The following is a 19,094-nucleotide window of genomic DNA, read 5'->3' as shown; positions in this document are numbered from 1 at the left end:
TGCGTATGGAGGATGTTAAGACCTACTGCCTGTCATAGATAAAGGCTGCAGACCTCCTACCAGCAGTGGGACACAACCATCTGGGAGGACCACTTGCAGTGCCTTATAGCCATGCAACCCCCTGCTGTGCACCCTCGTATTCATACGTATACTGCATCCTTAGAAGTCCATGCTGGGCAAGGGAGGACCCTGTCAAATTGATGGAGAGGTCCCCTTGGCACACTTTTTGTCTCCAACAACTTTTTTTAACAATTGTTCAACACAGACCCTACACAACACTCCTAACAGTCTGTGCATTCTTTCTCTACCACCTCCTTTTCTCCATCCTGCACAGCTAGAGCAGCACATTGTTCCTGAACCATTCCCTGCTAATGGAAAAGGGGTGTAACTTATTTGTCATTGTGTGAACAGTCATCAGTGCCTGACAGGGGTCTATAATGACAGAAAGATGATTTTCTCTGTCAGCTAGCACATTACAGTGGACAGAAGGAAGTGGCCACTGTATGCCTCTTGTACTGGTTGATGTGAAATTACACCATTGCAGCTTGTGCATGCCTCTCAAAATTTTAAACACTGTGGTCCGTAGTTGTTCCAGGTGTGTGCAGCTCCTTGGCTTGTGCTCTGTGCAACCCACACCTCTATAGAAAAACTATCTCTTTGTTTGTTCTGCCTCGTACACCACCATGTGCTTTTCTTTTTGGGATATGATGACCCAAACTATGCAGCTATGTAAATTTCAAGATGAAGACTCTCTGTAGTGCAAGCTTAATTATTTAAACAGCACCAAACTATCAACAGAGAATTGTGTCTACACGATCCTAAAGAAACCATTCTCTCTTTCAACAAGAACATATCTCTTGCATCTCTACAGTATTGCCCAAAACCAACCACATTAGTTGAAAATATAATTATTAAATTCACATTTTTCAATTATGAACCAGCTGCATAAAAGATCTCTCTCATATGCTGTCCCATCAGGAATAATCCCATGTTTTAAGCAGAAAGATTAATTATGTAGGTTTGTAATACAGTATTGTGTACATATATTACAACAGTGAATGTAAGAGAATATGGCTCTGCCATAGTAATGGTTAACATTTTGAGTGTGGCAGCTAAAGGTTCAGTGTCTAGGATTTAGTGGCATCTAGCGGTAAAATTGCAGTTTGCAACCATTTGAATACTACTCGCATCACCCTCCCCTTCCAAGCATGTAGGAGAAACTACGGTGGCCACGAAACTCGCAAATAACGCAAAAGGCCCTATCTAGAGCCCGTGTTTGGTTTGTACATTCTGGGTTACTGTAGAAACATGTCGATGCAACATGGGGCCTCCGTGGAAGGGGACCCACTCCCTCTGTAGATAAAAACGGCTTATTCTAAGGTAACACAACAATTCTTATTTTCAGGTGATTATACACTAGTTGAAACATACTTATAAACATTATATTCCATTTCTGCCAATAGCTCCTCCTAAATGTTACACACTGGACCTTTAAATGAGAACTTGCTAGACTCTAAAAGATGCACTACCATTTAACTGTCCAACGTAATACTGTATAGGATATTTTTAGTTTAATTATGTTTAGTCATTGTTGAACAGGTAAACAAAGGAATGCATGGATTTACCTGGTTTACATCAACTTTCAGTGTGATTTTTCCAATGTGCTTGAGGCCTTGAGGGAGGATAGTGGATAGCGGTGAAAATCTGCACCCATTTGGTTTCTCCTCTCCAATGGCTCAGGTGCTGATCTCTTTCTATCTTTACCAGCAGAACCATGAGAAGTGAGAACACAGAGCTATCTTGGGAAATTACCCTGTCGACAGACGGCACATTGAGACTTCGTTAGCACAACCACCCAACCTAGTGCCTCTCCAGCCTGATCGAACGGAGCAACTCTCCATGACAGAGTAAACAAAACAGAATCACAGGCATGATGAGGAAAAGAAAGGTTTTTTCATGTGACTCAATTGCTGCAAATCCCTGAATACCCATGTGATTTTGTGTGCCCATGTATTTGCACCTATGAATGTGCAAGTCGAAATGTCTAAGTGTGTTTCTCTTAGTTTTAATTATTTATGTACATGTTTATTCTGTGTGTGTATGTCTTTATGAGGGTATTTTATATGTATATTTAATGGTATGCATGCAATGCACCTGCATACAATGTGTTCATATTGATATATGCCATATAATATATTTCTGTGTTTGGGTGTTTGTATTAATGCAAATATTTGTGTGTTTGTGTGTGTTTATATGTGTGTGGCTTTCTGTCTCTCTGTCTGTGTGTTTCTTTGTGCGCTTCAGGCAGCGAAGAATGTCTGTGTTGAGGAGCAAGAAGAAGCAGAGGAGAGGTGTAAGTCAGAGACTGCAAGTAAACAACCTGCAGTAGCTACAGCAAGTGTCAGTCTTCCTGCCTCTCTTCCACTGCTTCCATGCCTTCCTCCTTTACTTTTCATTCCTGCACTTAAACAAACATACACAGCGATTGTGCTGCCAAGTTACTGAAGAACTCGTTCAGCAAACTTCCGGGCTTTGCATCTCTGCTCAGCTTTTTCTGCCTAAATTGATAATTGAATCAACTATCGCCATGTAATCAATTAGGGTGTTCATCCCCAGCTCTGAATCAAATAGTTAATTGGCTTGTGCCACAGAGAGGCTGAGACGGAGAGCAGACTGGTGCAGGAGGGACTGTTGGATTACTACAGATGGGCTCTCAGACCTATTTGCATTGTGTCTGACTTTAAGTCCTTGATTGCCTTTCTGGTTCAGAAATTCCTTGGATGCGAGCGGCACACAGGTTGGGATTGGACCTTAGTGACAAATCCTGCTTTAGTGAAGAGAGCAAGAATACATATAGAGCATACACAACGGGTTATCTCTCCACTTTGATCACAATCTTTCAGACAGATGCATGCAGGTTTCTCTTCCATTAAACACTATTTGTTATTTTTTACCCAATGTCCGGAAAAATTCTTTGCCACCTGCAGTCAGCACTGCTTTGTCTGAGTACACAGAGAGCAAAGCATTTCAAGTCCAAACAACCCTGCAGTATTGATCCACCCCACACCTTATTCCATTTTGTCCTCTAAAACATGCCTTTTCACTCGGTTGACTTCTATTCAAAGCTATCCAGTGAGACCTGTGTCAATGGGGAAGCTTGACTTCATTCCATAGCTCTGGAAGCCCCCTGGGGGCTAAGCATAGGCTGCTAGACCATGACAGGCAGGGGGCTAATAGGCCGGATAAGATTCGACAAAAGAATAGGGGGGGTTGTTTCAAAAAAAGTTTTAAGACCAGGACACAGCCATCTGCTTTTGTGGTGATGGGCATCAAAGCCTGAAGGAGCCCTGTTGGATCCCTCTTTCAGATGGCCGTCCTACATATGGGCTTCATATTTCACCAGGACAGACAGTCAGCAAGGCCCATTGGGCCACAGCCGAGGCCGCTATTCTGTCTCCCTGCATGGTTTCCAGCCTTTGAGAAGAGCAGCAAGATTACTTTTATTCCTCCTGAGAAATGTGGCTAATAAATGACCAGGCTTGACCCAGAGGATGTGGGCCTGCACCCCCACCTCACTAAATGAAGGTATGGAAGAAGAGGGGCTCTCTGGGTATGTTACTGTTGAGAAAAATGTTAGAGAAATGGGTCAGTGCATGGCTGCAACGACATGCTCCCAGGGTGATTAATTATTGAAGTGACTAATACTACATTTGCCTGGCAGCGCGAGGGCCTTCAGTCCACATTGGTGGCACCATAACAATAATCAGCCCTGCTGCATCTTTTATATCTATCTACCCCTCTTCACTTCTCCCTGTCTCCCTGACTTCCCCTTAATTTCCACTCTTTTTGTTATTTTGCCCTTACAGATTTCAGTTTTTCTCTTCTTTGTCTCCCACTTGACTAACACAGACCTCATCTAATTATGCCTTTTCAGTCATTCTCCCGATCTCTGTCCCTGCCTTCCTCTGCCTTTTTCAGCCTCTTCTCCTGTTTCCCCTCTGTCAGTAGCATAGCCTCTATCTATAAGTGTGCTCCTGATGGGAAATGTGAAGGCCAGACACATATAATATCAGCGCTGATGGAAACCAGCCACTCTTGTCAAACTCTGCTTCTCCTTCTCCGTTTGCTAGACTTTGCCTGCCTCAAGGTAGCATATGGCATTCTCTCAGACTGCTGGACTCGTTGGCCTCCCACACAACACTGTGCATCCATCTCTCCCTCACTCACAGCTCCTTTATGGGCTCTCCAACAGTTATTTTCTCCCGTACCCCTCTCCCCTGATACTGTGCAGAGTCCCATCCCTCCACATTCTATTTCACACAGCCACACTTCAGTGAGGTTCACTGCAGAGATGGCTCAGGTCTGGCAGTTGGTGAGAGGAGGGTGGTTGAGTCTGGAAGGCACAGTCATCAGTTAAATATTAGCCAGACTGTGCTCTATTCCCCTAACATCCAAGGGAGGGGTGCAAGAGTCATACCCTTCCAAAACAATGGGCCATAAGGGGATGGCTTTGTGCCCTCATGCTCAGATATATGTGCACACACACACACACACACACACACACACACACACACACACACACACACACACAAACCTCCCTTCCCTCCAAACCCATACAGATGGTGTTCTCTTTGTGTATAACAAGATAATACATAAGGTACAGTACATAATACCCCATGAGATATGGCTTAACCTTACCAAGGTACAAGCAGAAGGTGTAACAACAATGAAGGTGGGGTCACAAACAGCAATAGACACGACCCACAATTGTACAAAGGAAAACATGACCAGACATACTGGATATGTGTTGTGCCTTTAGATGTATAGATTCTGAGGTGAGGAGAAAATGTACACGTAAAACAGTAAAGTCGAAGAGATGGTTACACACAATAAAAGTTGTGTGAGCACATATTTACCCACATTTTGTGGGTGTATGGTGTGTGGGAGCCACAAGACGCATGCATGTGGTGCACAGGATTCATGCTGTTTGTGTGGTGAAGTGTGTGTGGAATTCATGCTGTGAGACTCAGAGATCATCTCTGCTCTGCCTGGGACGCCTCTGGTCAGACAACAGCTATCTCAGCACACTGCCTCTCTTCTCATTTTTTCCCCTGCTCACTTCCTTCTCCTATCCTCTCTATTGTCTTCACTTTAAATGTGAAGACAATATTCAACATGTGAAAACACAAAATGAACCATGAGCTTGGAAAATATAATTATGTAATACTTATAAAGCACAATATAACATGACAATAACAATTGTAACTATAATATGTAATTATAAAGAAGTAAAAGTAACTGATATCCCTTTGTGGAAAAGGTTACAAAAGTTAAAAAACTCCATTCCAATAGGATTTCCATCTCAGCTTCTTTTTTATTTATGTACTGTAACCTACATATAATGTCCATCATGTGGTACTCCACTCTTCAGGTAACTAAAAGCAGATGGCGCTGAAATAGGAAACAATCAGATTCGTAACTTTGTTGTCCAAAGTCAGTGCTTTCTTTCTGGCTGCACCTATGCACCTCATGTCTTTTTATTTTCTTTTTGACAAGAGAGAGGTGGTTGAGGTTGGGTGTTTGAGCAGGTGACAAAGCAGGCGACGTACATTTGCCAGCTTTCAGAACCAAAGTGAGCAATACACTTCTGAAGGCACTTACTGTTACTGAGTGGAACCTGGCACTGTATCTACAGAACAACACTATACAAGATCGACTAAAAACCCCCCTGTCAAGGACCAACAAACCTTGACCAATCCACATTAATATAAATGTATAGACAGATAGATAGATTATGATCTGTAAACTTTAACTGCTGTTGCCACACCCATATGTTTCCAGCTTTGCTATTTATCGTTCCCTAGAATCCCCAGAAGAGTCAACTGGGCAGGCACAGGTGTGAGCAATTAGTCGGATTCAGTAATGTACTCGCCCGCTCTCAGCTCTTTGCTCTCCTGAGTCCCAGACGGGGTCCATTGGGCAGGCAACAGTGCAATTAGTTCAATTTGGTAGCGTCGATTCATCCAACAGCAGCCCCCAATGCACATTCTCACTACAATAAAACACAGCCCAGTGAAATAGGCCTAATCCTCACTTTGGCACAGAAGTTCTGCGTATAGCATTGAATGTATCCACAGTGTCATCTGCCCAGACATTTTTTTGTTTCAAGACATTTGTAATACAATTACAGATACAGATTTCTCTGATACATTTCATCTTTAGAGTGCAAAAAGAACTAATGTAGGAAACCCAATTCCCAGTTACTGATTAACAAAATTGTGACTGATTTCTATTAACAAATCAATTAATCAACTAATTGTTTTAATCATATCCATAGTCAAGCTCCCTTTTGTTGTAATGGGAGTTGGGATGTTTTAATTCAGCTCATAGCAGACAACAGTTTTTCAGGTTAGTGGTCAAGATATGCATTTAAAGGAACAGTTTGACATTATGCTTTCTTTCTGAGAGTTAGATGAGAAGGTCGATACCGCTCACATATCTGTGTTAAATATGAAGCAGAGGAGATGTTAGCTTAGCTTAGCATAATAACAGGAAATGGGAAAACAGTTAGCCTGGCTTTGTACAAAGGTAACAAAAATCCATCTACCAGCTTCTCTAAAACTCACTAATTAACATATTATATCTCACATGTTTAATCTGTACAAAACCGAAGCATAACAACGACAATTTGTGGTTTTAAAGGGGGTTATGTGCTGGATTTTTAATTGGCTGAGCAACAAGATATGTGTTCATTTGTGAACTTGAAGACATGTTGGAAGGTGGATTTTGTTACCTTTGGACAGAGCTGTTTCACCCTGCTTCCTGTCTTTATGCTAAGCTAAGCTAATCAGCTCCTGGCTGTGGCTTCATATTTGAGAGTGGTGTCAATCTTGTCTTGTCTTGTATTCATTTAATTTTCTATTTATCTGTTTATCTTTGTGTCTATCTACCCGTGATTAACAACATACCCATGCTGCTAACAAGAACAAAGAGTGGACTTTATGCCCGGCTTAAGAGAAGTCATATTTTACACTGTAAAATGTTTTTATACTATATCATGGGATGCTAATATACTTTGTAGCAATGGGTTTAATTTAATTTGTAGCAATGGCTAAATAAAAATCACAGGGTTCCCACAGTTTTCACATCAATACTCAAGTCATTGCTCCATTATTATGTATGTTGAAATATTCAGCATGTCTGTTTGGGAGTCTACAATATCCCAAGCCTGACTGTGAAGATTTAAGCATACAGCATGTGAGCCAAAGAGGCGGTGCTGATACATAGCACACTTTCTCATTCAGTAATTGAGGTGCAATCCCTCTACCATATGGCATAAATTTTCCATGCACACATGCACACTCAATAGCATCTCCATAAACACATGTTCATAACCCTTTAATCAATTAGTCTTTGGATTGCATGGAAATGTCAGCTGGTAGCACTCAGGAACCCCTCCAGTTCCTCTCTCTCTCTCTCTCTCTCTCTCTCTCTCTCTCTCTCTCTCACACACACACACACACACACACACACACACACACAGGCAGATCACACTAAATCTCCAATCCTGCCCCCAAAATCTCCTGACACCCTTTCTTCTGGATACTGTCTATGAGTAATATTTACTAACTCTGGGGACAAAAAATAAAATGAAACAAGAATATTGCACAGATTAAGCAGAGTAAGCTAGACAAATGCAATGCATGTAGTTGATATTGTTTATTGAGACAGTGTGTAAAAATCTGCAAATTTCTTGCCATGTGTGGTCTCTTAACATACATATACCTCCACTTGAGGTTACAACTGTCTGTAAAAGAACCCTAACCACCCACCCAGCACACCCCCTCTCACCACCTTGTGAGATCAGGAATGCATAGCCCGTAATGCTCTTTACTGTTTACACTGCTTATGCAGCCTGCAAACTCATTTAAATAACCTTGATTACTTTATTTCAATGTATGTGTGTGTATAAGTGGGCGCATGTGTTTGTGTGTGGGAGAGAAGATAGAGAGAGAAAGAGACAGGTTACAGCGGTAATATAGTGTTCCTTGGCACTTTTAATTTCTGTCGATTATGACAGTATGTGCAGCCTGGCTTATTTGTTATTATATCATAAAGCCTGTGTTTATTTGAATAAGGCTTATAATGAATGGCACTATTCGAGTGCTGAATTTAGGAATGTGCACAGGCGGAACAGCACTGATTGCCCATTCAGGTTTTCCACCATGTTTTCTTAAAGGGGGGTGCGTTGGGGAGTGGTGGAGGGGTCTCAGGACTGATTCACATTATAATTAAAAAAGTCCAACCATCCATGTGGAGTTTGTTTCTTTATATGTTTGGTGCTGGAAGGGAACCATTGCTGTCCGTGTTTCTGATTCTAACTTCATAGTGCTGTGCTCCATCAGTTCACAGCAGCAAAGCAAAAAACAAAACAAGAAAAACATTCATCAAAAGTTATTCAGTCTAGAAACTGTTTATCTTTGGTCCATTTTCAGCCTTGACAGAATTCACACTCCCCGTTTAGGCCCTGTCAAGATACAATCAAAAATGGAAAATAAAGACTTAATACAATTATATGTTATTCTATTCAATGTACCTTTAAAATAAGTTGTATAAATATGTTGTTTAGGATCGCAAACAATGTTCAATGCAACTTTAATCAGCTCATTCTCCTTTATATTTGCTAGTTTTCTCACACTTTTGCAATTAAGCAAGAATTCCTTTTGAAGTTGATTGCCCCCTTCTCTCTCATTGCTTTTGTCTGTAGTTATTCAAATGAGAGCATAGCGACCTGGCATACCACCCTGTATTGTGCCTGCTGAGTTTATACCACTGCTATAGAGCATAAACAAAGACTGTTTAATTAGGTGCCTTGCACTTTATTAGTCCTTAACTCATACTTAACACACATGCTTACACACACACACACACACACACACACACAGCATCCCTCTTGAATGCAACATTGCCTGTGTTATAGTCTTAACTTACTGAATAATGAGGGTCTTGCTTGGCTTGAACAAAGAATAGTTAAACTGCAATGAGGACCAACTTGTGTGTGTGCTTGCACTTGTGTTTGTGTGTATTTGAGTATCTTTTTGGATGCTGACAAGAGGGAAGAGCTTGTTAAGAAAAATGTTTTCTTGGCCAGAAAACAGCAGCTTTTTGCTAACTGGCCTTTTTTGTCAGGATAACAAAGAGAAGCGGAAATGTGCAACATTTAAAATCTTAAACTGGTGAAACCAACTCAATCTTTAAACATATGCAGGCACATGTGCTGACACCCTTTGTCTTAACTGCTTGTTTTTCTCTAACTTAGCTCCCTCCTTTGTCCCTTTGACAACTTTGGCCCAGTCGACTCTTTAGGCCAGTCACCATGGAGACCCACCCTCAAGTGGTGTGGGAGTGGTGCGGGTCAGGGGAGGTCAAGCCGAGGGACTGTTTTGGCAAACGGAGCACGCTTCATTAGGCCTTTTGGCTTGGGGTTCATTAAAACTGCAGGAGAGGACATTCCAGAAGACCCTATTAACCAAGCAGTCTTGTGACATGCTGTCAGGACAACAGCTTTCAAACATCTTGTGTTAAATTGCAATGCCCCCCCCACACACACAAACACAAAAGCACAAATGCACACATACACAAAACATACTTGCACACGCACAAAAACAAGTGTAGACTTTGTATACACGTGCACAAACACACCGAGAATCACATGCACACACACGCACACTCTCATGACTCCCTACGTCTTCTGCGGCACTGCTGCCACACTCTACTCCACACCCTCCCTCACAATAGCCCCCATCTGTTGGCCCGTTCAACTTTCCCTGCTGGTCCTCAGGTGTTGTGAGTCTGCAGGTGGAGGGAACCACAGTCACCCTGCCATTGCTCCTGTGACACCTTCAGATCAAAATAGATATCAGAAGGAGAGCAGAAGAGGGAGGGAGTGGTAGAATGTTTTTGGAGTAAACTTGAAAGAAGGAAAATAAATACATTTTATGAGGGATGAAGTGTTATAGAGGTAGGGGTGGTTGGGGGTGATTAGGACAGAGTGACAGGGTGGGAGGAAGTTGTAAGGGAGGGAATGAAGTGAAGGAGGAACAGGGGAGGAATATAAGAAAGGCATATGCTCTGCAAACCACTAGCAGCCCATGTATTTAATCTTATTGTTCAAGTGGAGCAGATACCAGATAATGCAGCTAAAAATGACTTAAAGAATCCTATCAGATTGAGCTATGATATAAGTAAATCAAAACACTTTGGTTAGATGAAAATGCAAGCTATGGCACTTCAGAGAGAGCCTGTCAGATCAGTGCTTTTAGCTGCCCGCCATATAAGCAGGTATAACTGGATTATCCTTGTGTTTCACTTGGCAAGCCTTATCATGTAGGCTCTATGGTTGGTCAGTTCAAACTGGGCAGATTACAGTTTGCAGAGAAGAGGTTTAGCCTCGTTTGGGGCTCTGATATGTTAATTAAAATGGATTTTCTGAAAATGGGATGGGCAGGATGGCAAACTCCACCTCAACAAAGCCATAAGCCCATCTGTTGGCAGAGGTGTATTTGGGCCTGATTGTGTGTTTTTTAATGTCTGTGTGCTCTTGTACTTCTATCCCTGTGAGAACCAGTTTGAGCCTTCAGAATGAGGACATATTTGTGAAGTGAGGTCATTTTGGCCTGTGATCTGTTTTGCAAGAGGCTAGTTTTAAAAAGTACAAGGCTCTGTTCAAAATGGTATGAGAGCATCATGATTTAAGACATTTTGTACAACAAAAATAAGGATGAACGAATGAATGGTCATTTTGACCATTTTGCAGCATATCATGTAACGTCTCACCATAATTCCTTGATTGCTGTCACACAACTGGTTATCTGCTCTGCATTGCTTTTGGTCATCTGCTGCTATGAAATGGCTTAGTCTGCAGCAGGTAATGTGTATGGGTCAATATGCAGTAGCCTATTGACTTTTTTGCTTTGTAGCTTTAAGCCAGCACAGCTAAAGTAAAAGTTGGTCAGTTCTGTGTGATGGTTAAAGTTGATAAAATATGAGGAACACTAACAGGTGGCCAGCTGTTTCCTCTTGCAGCTGCAGGGACAGCGGGACCATTTATTAACTATTTTGCAGTATATGGTTTAAAGGCTGTATTAAATCTTACTGATGTGAATTAAAAGTAAACATCTTTGTAAGGCGTAAGATCCAGAGCATACCATTTTTACATGTAGCTAAACATGTGCGCTAGCTAAAAAGATATCAACTCTGCTAGAGACAATGCTGGGGCTGACTAAAACACTGTCTACCACTCATTCTTACTTGTTAGTGTCTTTTGGTAAATTCACCCATTAACTGCTAGAATACTTTGACTAACCACTAGACGACAATGCTGAATTGTGGCACTTGTTTCAAGACATATTGTGTGTTCAATACAAAATGCATACTGAATTGAGAAGCAGTCTTAACAGTAGCTTTGCCTTGGGTGTCAGGTTGAGGTGACAAAACTCCTCCAGCAGGCATCCTCACTCGGTAATACTGTAAGCACAAATAATGTAAACTGAATTTGAATCATTGAATCACTCCTTTGAAAACTGCATTACCTGACCTCCTTCAGTAATAAAAAAAATTCTCCTGAGGTAAGAACTGCAAAATCTTCACCTCTCTTTTAGTAACACTAATACTGTGAGGGAGAGGTGAGGAGGAACATTACTGATGACCTCAACTCACTGCAGTTAAAGATATAGTGGTGAGAGTTATGGTGAATGGTTGGCAGAAGAATGTGTCCAGTCAATGGAGGTTCTTTCATAGAAGATACAGAAGTACAAAGATGTGTGTGTGTGCATGTGTGCATGTGCAGTGTATGTGGGTTTATTTGTGGACAGCAGAACATAAATAGTAGAAGGGTTTTGTTATTAAAGTAGCCTTTTATTGCTTAATAGCTTTTGTTAAAGGCTTGCTTTGGATCCATTCAATATTGTTTCTTTCTATGCCTTGTTTTTGCCCTCATTTTTAGCTCACCCAGATTTAGCTCATTTTCATCCACTAATCCTTCTGTTTTGTTAGTGACACCGGGAGAACAGCCTGGGCTGTGTGGCTCAGCCCGCCTGTCAAAGCCTATAACATCTCTCACCAGGATCAGGTTATTGCCTGAGCTCTGTGTATCTTTATATTAAATTGCTTGTGATAGGAGGCTCTGGTGTTGGGTGTGTGTACGTGTGTGTGTGTGTGTGTGTGTGTGTGCGTATTGTTGTATGCACGCATCTGGGTTTGTCTGTATGTGTGTGCCTCTATGTACAAATGTTTGTGTGTGTGTTTATTGTACATGGATGAGGTGGCTCTGAATAAGTGAATGGGACACACAAGAGTGGATACAACAATTGTCTTTTCTGACCTCAAATTTCAATATTGTCCCCTCATGTCTCTCCCACCCTCCCTCCCCACCCATCACCATGTTCTCTGCTTTGCTCTCCATTCGTCCATCACCACAGTGGGGTGATAGATGGGGTGGTGGAGACGGCGAACGTTAAAGTTTGTGGGCCGTGGACGGACAGCTCGGCATGAATATCAGTGGCACAGAGTAAGCGCTGGGAATTGGATGAGCGAGAGTGAGGGAGGCGTCAGCACTTTCCCTCCCATGCATTTTCACTCAGCCAGATTGAGTCTTATTATCTGACCCTGCTCCTCTTCCCTCAGTGACCTAATAATATTGTTTTAGTGATCCTGTCCAGCCTCTGACCTCATGACTTCACACAGGAATCTGTTAGATGAAGAGTTCCACTTTCCCAAAGAAGCTTGGCACTTTTTAGCTTTTTCTTCTTCCTTGGCTCTGGTGTGATCATATACATTAGCAGCAACTTAGTGATATTTATTTTTTACTGTATATCTAAATGTTAATGCAATTGAATTAGCATCATACAGCTATCAGTTATAGCCATATATCCATCTATCTAATGCTGTTTATTAGTCTGATGAAAATTTTATCTAATATAGACCCTCTCACACTTGCTCAGTAAGCCTCATCATATTGCACTTAGACAAAGATCTGTGTAAAACCTCATCAACAAGATCTCATTTGATTGGTGGATAGTGTTTGTTTGTTATTAACAGCGGAATCAAAGTCGCAGTATCTCTGAATTAACATTTATGGAGGAGCTTGTTAGGCAGCTGAGGTAAATGGGGGAGATTTGGGGAATAATCCCTCCCCAATCTGGACACCACAGCTGGTTGTCTCAAGCCTTTCCATCGTGACACATACACACACACACACACACACACACATACACACAGCTCTGAATTCCATGATGCTGCCAACATGCACAGGCACACAGGGATGGGGACTGAAGGAAAGAGTGTGTTGGTGTGTTTAATTAGGTTTTTCCAAATCCGTCTTAACCCCGATACATGTCCTTCCCCATACACTGGCATCACTTGGTCTACAGGTCACCCAAAGCACAGCAAGTTGAGAATCTCTTATTGCAAACAGCAGTGGGACAAGGTTCATGTCCTCATTCAGACTTTGTCACTATAACAGACTTTTGCAGAAAGCACTGCTGAAGGGGATTAAGCAACTATCTATGCTGTCAGACTTTTGAAAGTCCTCTTATCTCTGTTTGCTACTGTTATTTTAGTGATGCTTGTAATGGTCATTTCTGGTTTCTAGTGATGCATGCTCCCAGTCTGCGGCTGCCTGTTAAATCTCCTTCTCCTGTGGTCGACTAGGAGCCAGATTGGCCGGGGGAAGAAAAAAAACATGTTGACCTTGTCTACAGATTTAGAACACAGAAGCATCACTGATATGGCAGCTGTACTGTGGCAGGCAACAGAAGCCGGGGCTCCAATCAGATCATCAGGTCAGATGGCTGTAGTTAATGCCCAGGCTCAGAGTGTGGATGTAATACTCTCCAGCTCAATGCACAAAGACAATTTTGCAGGCCTTTGTCGGAGCCCTCAGAGATTTTAAAGGGTTACTAAAGCCCTTTTTCATTAAATTAACCACTTCCTAAGAACCATGGGAGCCGAACTAGTTGAATCCTCTTCTTCTGAATCACATATTGGGCATTGAATATCTCTGCCTGTCTAAACTGTTAGCTACTTAGCTTTTCTTTCTTTATTTTGACAAGTTACAGAATCTAAGCTGTCACATTGTTAATGGCGTTCAAAGGATTTAAGCACGCCCCTGACCCCATGCACCTTCCACACAAATACTGTACACACCTACAGGCATGCACAGGAACTCAAATACACACAAAAATATCGCATGCAGTCTCACTCCTACCCCACTTTTCTGAATCAATCTCCTGGACATGACCCTATCTTTCCCTCTTCCACATATTGTGTTGCTTTCCACCGTGGTGCTTATTGCTTTCTTTGATTAATCTTCCTCCTTGCTTTCCCTGCCGCACTGGTCTGAGTCAGTAGACTTCCTGTTGGTTTTCAAAACAACTCTTCATGTCAGCCTTCCTTCCTCCCATCTCCCCCTTCCCCTTCTATTCATCACTCTACAGCTCATTTTACAGTATCTTTCTGTCTCCTTCCTCCATCCGTTTCTCTCGCTCCATTACCTTACTCGTTCGTGTCCCCTTCATCTCACCCTCTGCCTGTCCAACCTCCTGACATGAATTTTTTTTTACCCTCTTACTGTATTTCCCTCCTCTTTCCTGCATTTCTCCTCTCACCATTCATCTTCAGGTCCTCTGTCCATCTCCCTCCCTAACTCACCACCTCTCTGTCAGGCCCCAGCTCTCTCTCCCTCCTCTACCTTCGTCTGGCAGTGGAGCGGCTCCACTCTTGCTGACAGTGCTGTTTGTGTGAACTGAGTGCTGAGCTTCACAGCCCCCTCGCCTCCCATTGCTCCCCCCTCCCCCTGCCGCCTCTCCTTCTCATACTCCACCTCCCTCCCTCCTATGGAGGCTGCCTCCCACCTACATACCTCTCCAGGCGGGGGAATTAACCTTCCAGCTCTGGGCTGCTGGGCTTAATGACTGTCTGTGGGGCCAGCTCCAACTACACAACCCAGCTGCTAACATCTGGGCCACACACGCCCACTCACGCTGCCTATACACATAGACAAAGACATACACACACTACACACAGGACGGATATTGGACACTGGCACTGTGCAGCATACACAACATAAGGTTACAGTCCTTGAATTTATGCCACTATAAGGGTGTGTGTGTCATTATTATTCTTACTTTATTGCCTGCTGCACAAATGTAGGAGTTTCTTAGCACTATTCTCACAGACAATGGTCGGTCTATCATTACTGCATGGCTGACCCATAGTGAAACAATAGATGCAGCAGTATGCTGCTTTTGTGTTTATACTGAGCAAATAGCTTGTACATAGTCAACACAGAGCCACAGCACAAGGTTGGACTATCAGCAGATCAAATGAAAAATACATGCCCATGGAAAATAAACATGACCTTTAAGTTGTCTTGCTAGAAGAGCTTTCAGTATGTTCCACTGAGCAAATGGTAGTATTCTCCAGCCACCATTCAGTTGAAAGTATATAATTGACAGGGGGGCAATATTCAGAAAAAGAATATTCCACTGTTGAAAGTGAATTCTTTGGCCTGTCTCTGTCTCCATCTCTGTAGCGGAGCAGATCACCCCAGGAGTATTCAGTATAGGAAATACAGTTATGCGGATACTCTCTATTCCATTATGTATGAGCGTAAATGTTACAAACTAGCAGCTGTGAAGACGTCCATGTTGCATCTGTGTCTTTGAAGGTTGCACTGCTCCTTCCAACCCAACACAGTGAAATGCTAAATAATGGGAGCCATGAATACTCCCAAGACAGGCTGAATAGAAAGAAACGACAGGCATGTTCCTCTGCTCTTATTACTGGCTCACTGCAACTTTTAAGCTTTTATAGTTAATTGATTCAATTCTGCTGAAACAAGAGGTCCAACAACTTTTTAAATGGTCACTGTGTTACTGTGTGGCCTTAAAGGTATTAAAAATCTCTGAATCATTGGGGCAGGTATGACATTGTTTTTTGACATGTATTTTCCTGTTCAGGTGACCCCCATGTAACTACTGCCACCAACAGTTTTCATATACACACCTTCCTTCATTCTTCAGTCTCTGCTGCTGCCTCTCTCCCTCTCTTTATCTGTTTGCCTCTGTCTCAGAATAAGGAGTGAGAGAAGGGGGAGTCCCATTGGCATTCTTTAACATCTCTGTTGCTCACTTGTGTTCAGAGAGCCATCTGTAGATCAGGAAGACAAAAAGACGCTCCTGAGCCTTGGCGTCACTCAACAGGTAAGCACAGCTCTCTTTCTCTCATGCAAATCCACACACATAATCAAAGATTCTTGGCTTTTTAAAGAAGGAGGTACCTCCTCTCTGTGAGTCTGTTTGCCTGCATGCCTCACTATCTTTTTTTCTGTGCACCCTAGGCAGGCTGATGTGCTTGAGTTGGTGGAGGTTGAAAGAAGGTTTTGCCTCTCTGTCTCTCAACTTTTTCCTGAGGAGAGCAGGTGTGTAGCAAAGTCAGAGTAATCCAGTAAACTTTGAGCTGAAGGAGTGGAGACAAAGCGCACAAATGCCTAACTTGGGTTTTTCTGAGCGCCTTGAATTTGCACCAGACATGTCAAGCTGCTGAACTATTGGACCAAGCTGTATGATTTAGCCTGTCTATCCTCGAGGCTGAGGTCTGTTCTGTAAGTGTTTAGCACAACCAGCCAGGTCTTAATCAGACTGCTTGAAGAATGCCATGTTTTAATGCACAATCAGATGTGATTAGATTCTGTTGATAATCTAATCTGCATCTTTTAGAAACCCTCTTTATCAGCAGTTCAGTGTTAAAGCAGTAATGGTTCACAACGCAGCTTCCATAAGCTACAGTAATTGGACCCACAGGCAACTGGTGAGATCGGTAAGAAGTTAGGCTGGTATTAAGATGTAGGGCCACATATGAATTGGATGGCTGCACGGAGGTTGAAACTTCATTTTCTGCACATTGACTGATTTCATGGGGTTTCGCGTTAAATTGGTCTAGGATTGAGTGTATTGAGTCGTTTGATGATGTTATGAAAGACGGCATTAAAAATCTACCTGTCGGGGTCACGCTGAATGGTTCAGCTACCACTAATGCCCTTGCGGGGAGAGTGGCAGCCTTGTCTCTGAAAGCGAATCAAATTTCAAATCAAACTTTCTAATTTGCATTTGTAAGAAGCCGGTGAAGAACAAGGTCAAAAAAACCTGTGGCAATGAGTGCTGTTATAGTAAAATATGGGTCTTTCTTATATTTGAAGGCAAATTAAATTGCCATTCAGTCTGGTATTTATCTAATGTTGTATTTTAAGCAACTGTTAAATGACATAGCACAGTTATTCCACAAATGCTACACCATCCTAGATTTTTTCATACAAAGAAATCTGTATCAGCAAATCAACATTTTGCAGCAGGCTGAATTTTTAAAGTAATTAAGGTCGTTGTTTAACTAGGTAATGGGAATGTGGGGAGGTCAGGCAGGCTGCATCCAGCATCAACTTTTCTGTGTTTGCCAAACCTTTCCTCACAAGGAATACCTGCTGTTTGAGCTCTAAATCCCAAAGGTAGGGATGAAATTCAGTTTTTTTTAATTATACTGCAGACAAATGAAAGAAATGCAGTACTTCTTATCAAGAGATGGATAACTGTACACTAAAATGCTTATGAGAAAAAAAATGCCAACATTAGGCAGGATACGATTGTGTTTGTGTTTACCTACACAAGGCATTAGAAGAGACCGAGATAAAAAGAAGATGGGCACTTTTAACCTCAGAAAAGAATTTCTATTCATTGAAGAGGGAAATAATTGCCCTTGTGTGTTCAAAGAGTATACTGGGGGCTCTGAAATACACAAATGTTTTTGGAAAAAATAATTGAGTGTGAGTTAATTCTTATCAAAGCCTGTTGGAGTGCAACTAATCGACTGAGGGGAGATGCGTCAGAGAGCTGTTTCCTTCAATTCATTTTGTCTATTCAGATGAGAAAATGTTTAGTTTTCAATTAAGTAAATCACTATTATTTGTTCCACTCCTGCAGCAGATAAATTGAAGTGATTACAAACTGACTTAAAACCCACAGAGGGCTCTTCCAGGTCAAATAAGGAAGAGTATTGGATGCAGTGGGCACAGCACGGCCTACAGACTTAATTCCAAATTGTCCCTGGGATCCATTCACAACAAGAGCATGGCATGATCCTGACAGTGGATCACACTCTACTTACATGTACCCACGGGAAATTACCTGCAAAAAACAAATACACAGTTGTAATTGACAGCAATTTCAGCATGACTTTCTTGATGACCATGCCAGTAATATTGCATGCTTTAACCTATTTACTAAACAAGTCATCATACCTAAACAACAAAATACATTGTGCACTCTAAAATAACACACATGAGCATTTTCTGATCTACTGTTCGCAATGTTAAGGTATGGTTTACATTGGTCAACTAGCAAGCATTATTGTCATTACAAATAAAATATGGTGCTGTTGTGGCATGTTAGGGAAGTGATCATGGTTACAAGACACCAACATTACAGCAGCTACTGTAACTATAGGTACAGTGGGAGACACTGTCACAGTACCTCCCACATTAATAGACACTAACTATAAACATAGGATGTTTAAAGCTTTTTGAAAAAACATCCAATGTTATGTTTCTGGAGAGGATGCTCTCTGCCATTTTCCACACCGTGTAGCCTTTGAAGGCATTTCCTGTTTTCCATCTAGCCACTGGTTTCCATTAATTTAAGTGCTATTTAAAATATCAACTTGTAGAGATTTTTTTTTGTTGTGAAAGGTGTCTACTTGCCCTTTATCAGGACTTAAAATAGATCATACCTGCTCTGTTCTTCACTCTCTCAGCTGATCTTGAAATATTGTTGTAAGAGAAGCCAGAAGAAATGCTAAAAGAGTCACAGAGGTCTTCACAACAACTAATCACAAATTCAAATGTACAGCTTTAAGGGAATTGTGCACTACCTGTGACTCATCAGGAGACTAAACCTAGCTTAACTATCTAAGCCGCTCAAACACAGAAAGTCCTCTGCATTTCAGAAGTATCATTAAAATTTCAATTAGACCATTATAAAGACCTT

The 19,094-nt window shown here is 41.9% G+C and overlaps 1 protein-coding gene across 3 annotated transcripts in view; it reads left to right on the top strand.

Annotated features, from left to right (window-relative positions):
- The first annotated feature begins 3,312 nt into the window (after nucleotides 1–3,312).
- nphs1 (NPHS1 adhesion molecule, nephrin) overlaps nucleotides 3,313–19,094 on the top strand; it is a 49,815-nt gene continuing 34,033 nt past the window's right edge. Inside the window, exons 1-2 of one of the 3 annotated variants that reach the window (XM_044207637.1) lie at nucleotides 16,135–16,262; nucleotides 16,400–16,480. Coding sequence is in view for 1 of the 3 variants with exons in the window: in XM_044207636.1 (XP_044063571.1) it covers nucleotides 3,580–3,585 (6 nt within the window). In the remaining 2 variants the exon portion in view is untranslated. Of the gene's footprint in view, nucleotides 3,586–16,134; nucleotides 16,263–16,399; nucleotides 16,481–19,094 lie in introns of those variants that run through there. The other 2 variants (XM_044207636.1, XM_044207638.1) reach the window with 2 other exon arrangements.

Source organism: Siniperca chuatsi, linkage group LG9 (genome assembly GCF_020085105.1).
Source record: "Siniperca chuatsi isolate FFG_IHB_CAS linkage group LG9, ASM2008510v1, whole genome shotgun sequence".
NCBI classification, from domain to species: domain Eukaryota; kingdom Metazoa; phylum Chordata; class Actinopteri; order Centrarchiformes; family Sinipercidae; genus Siniperca; species Siniperca chuatsi.
The sequence above is the reverse complement of the archived record's forward strand: the minus strand, read 5'-3'. Positions and strand labels throughout refer to the sequence as shown.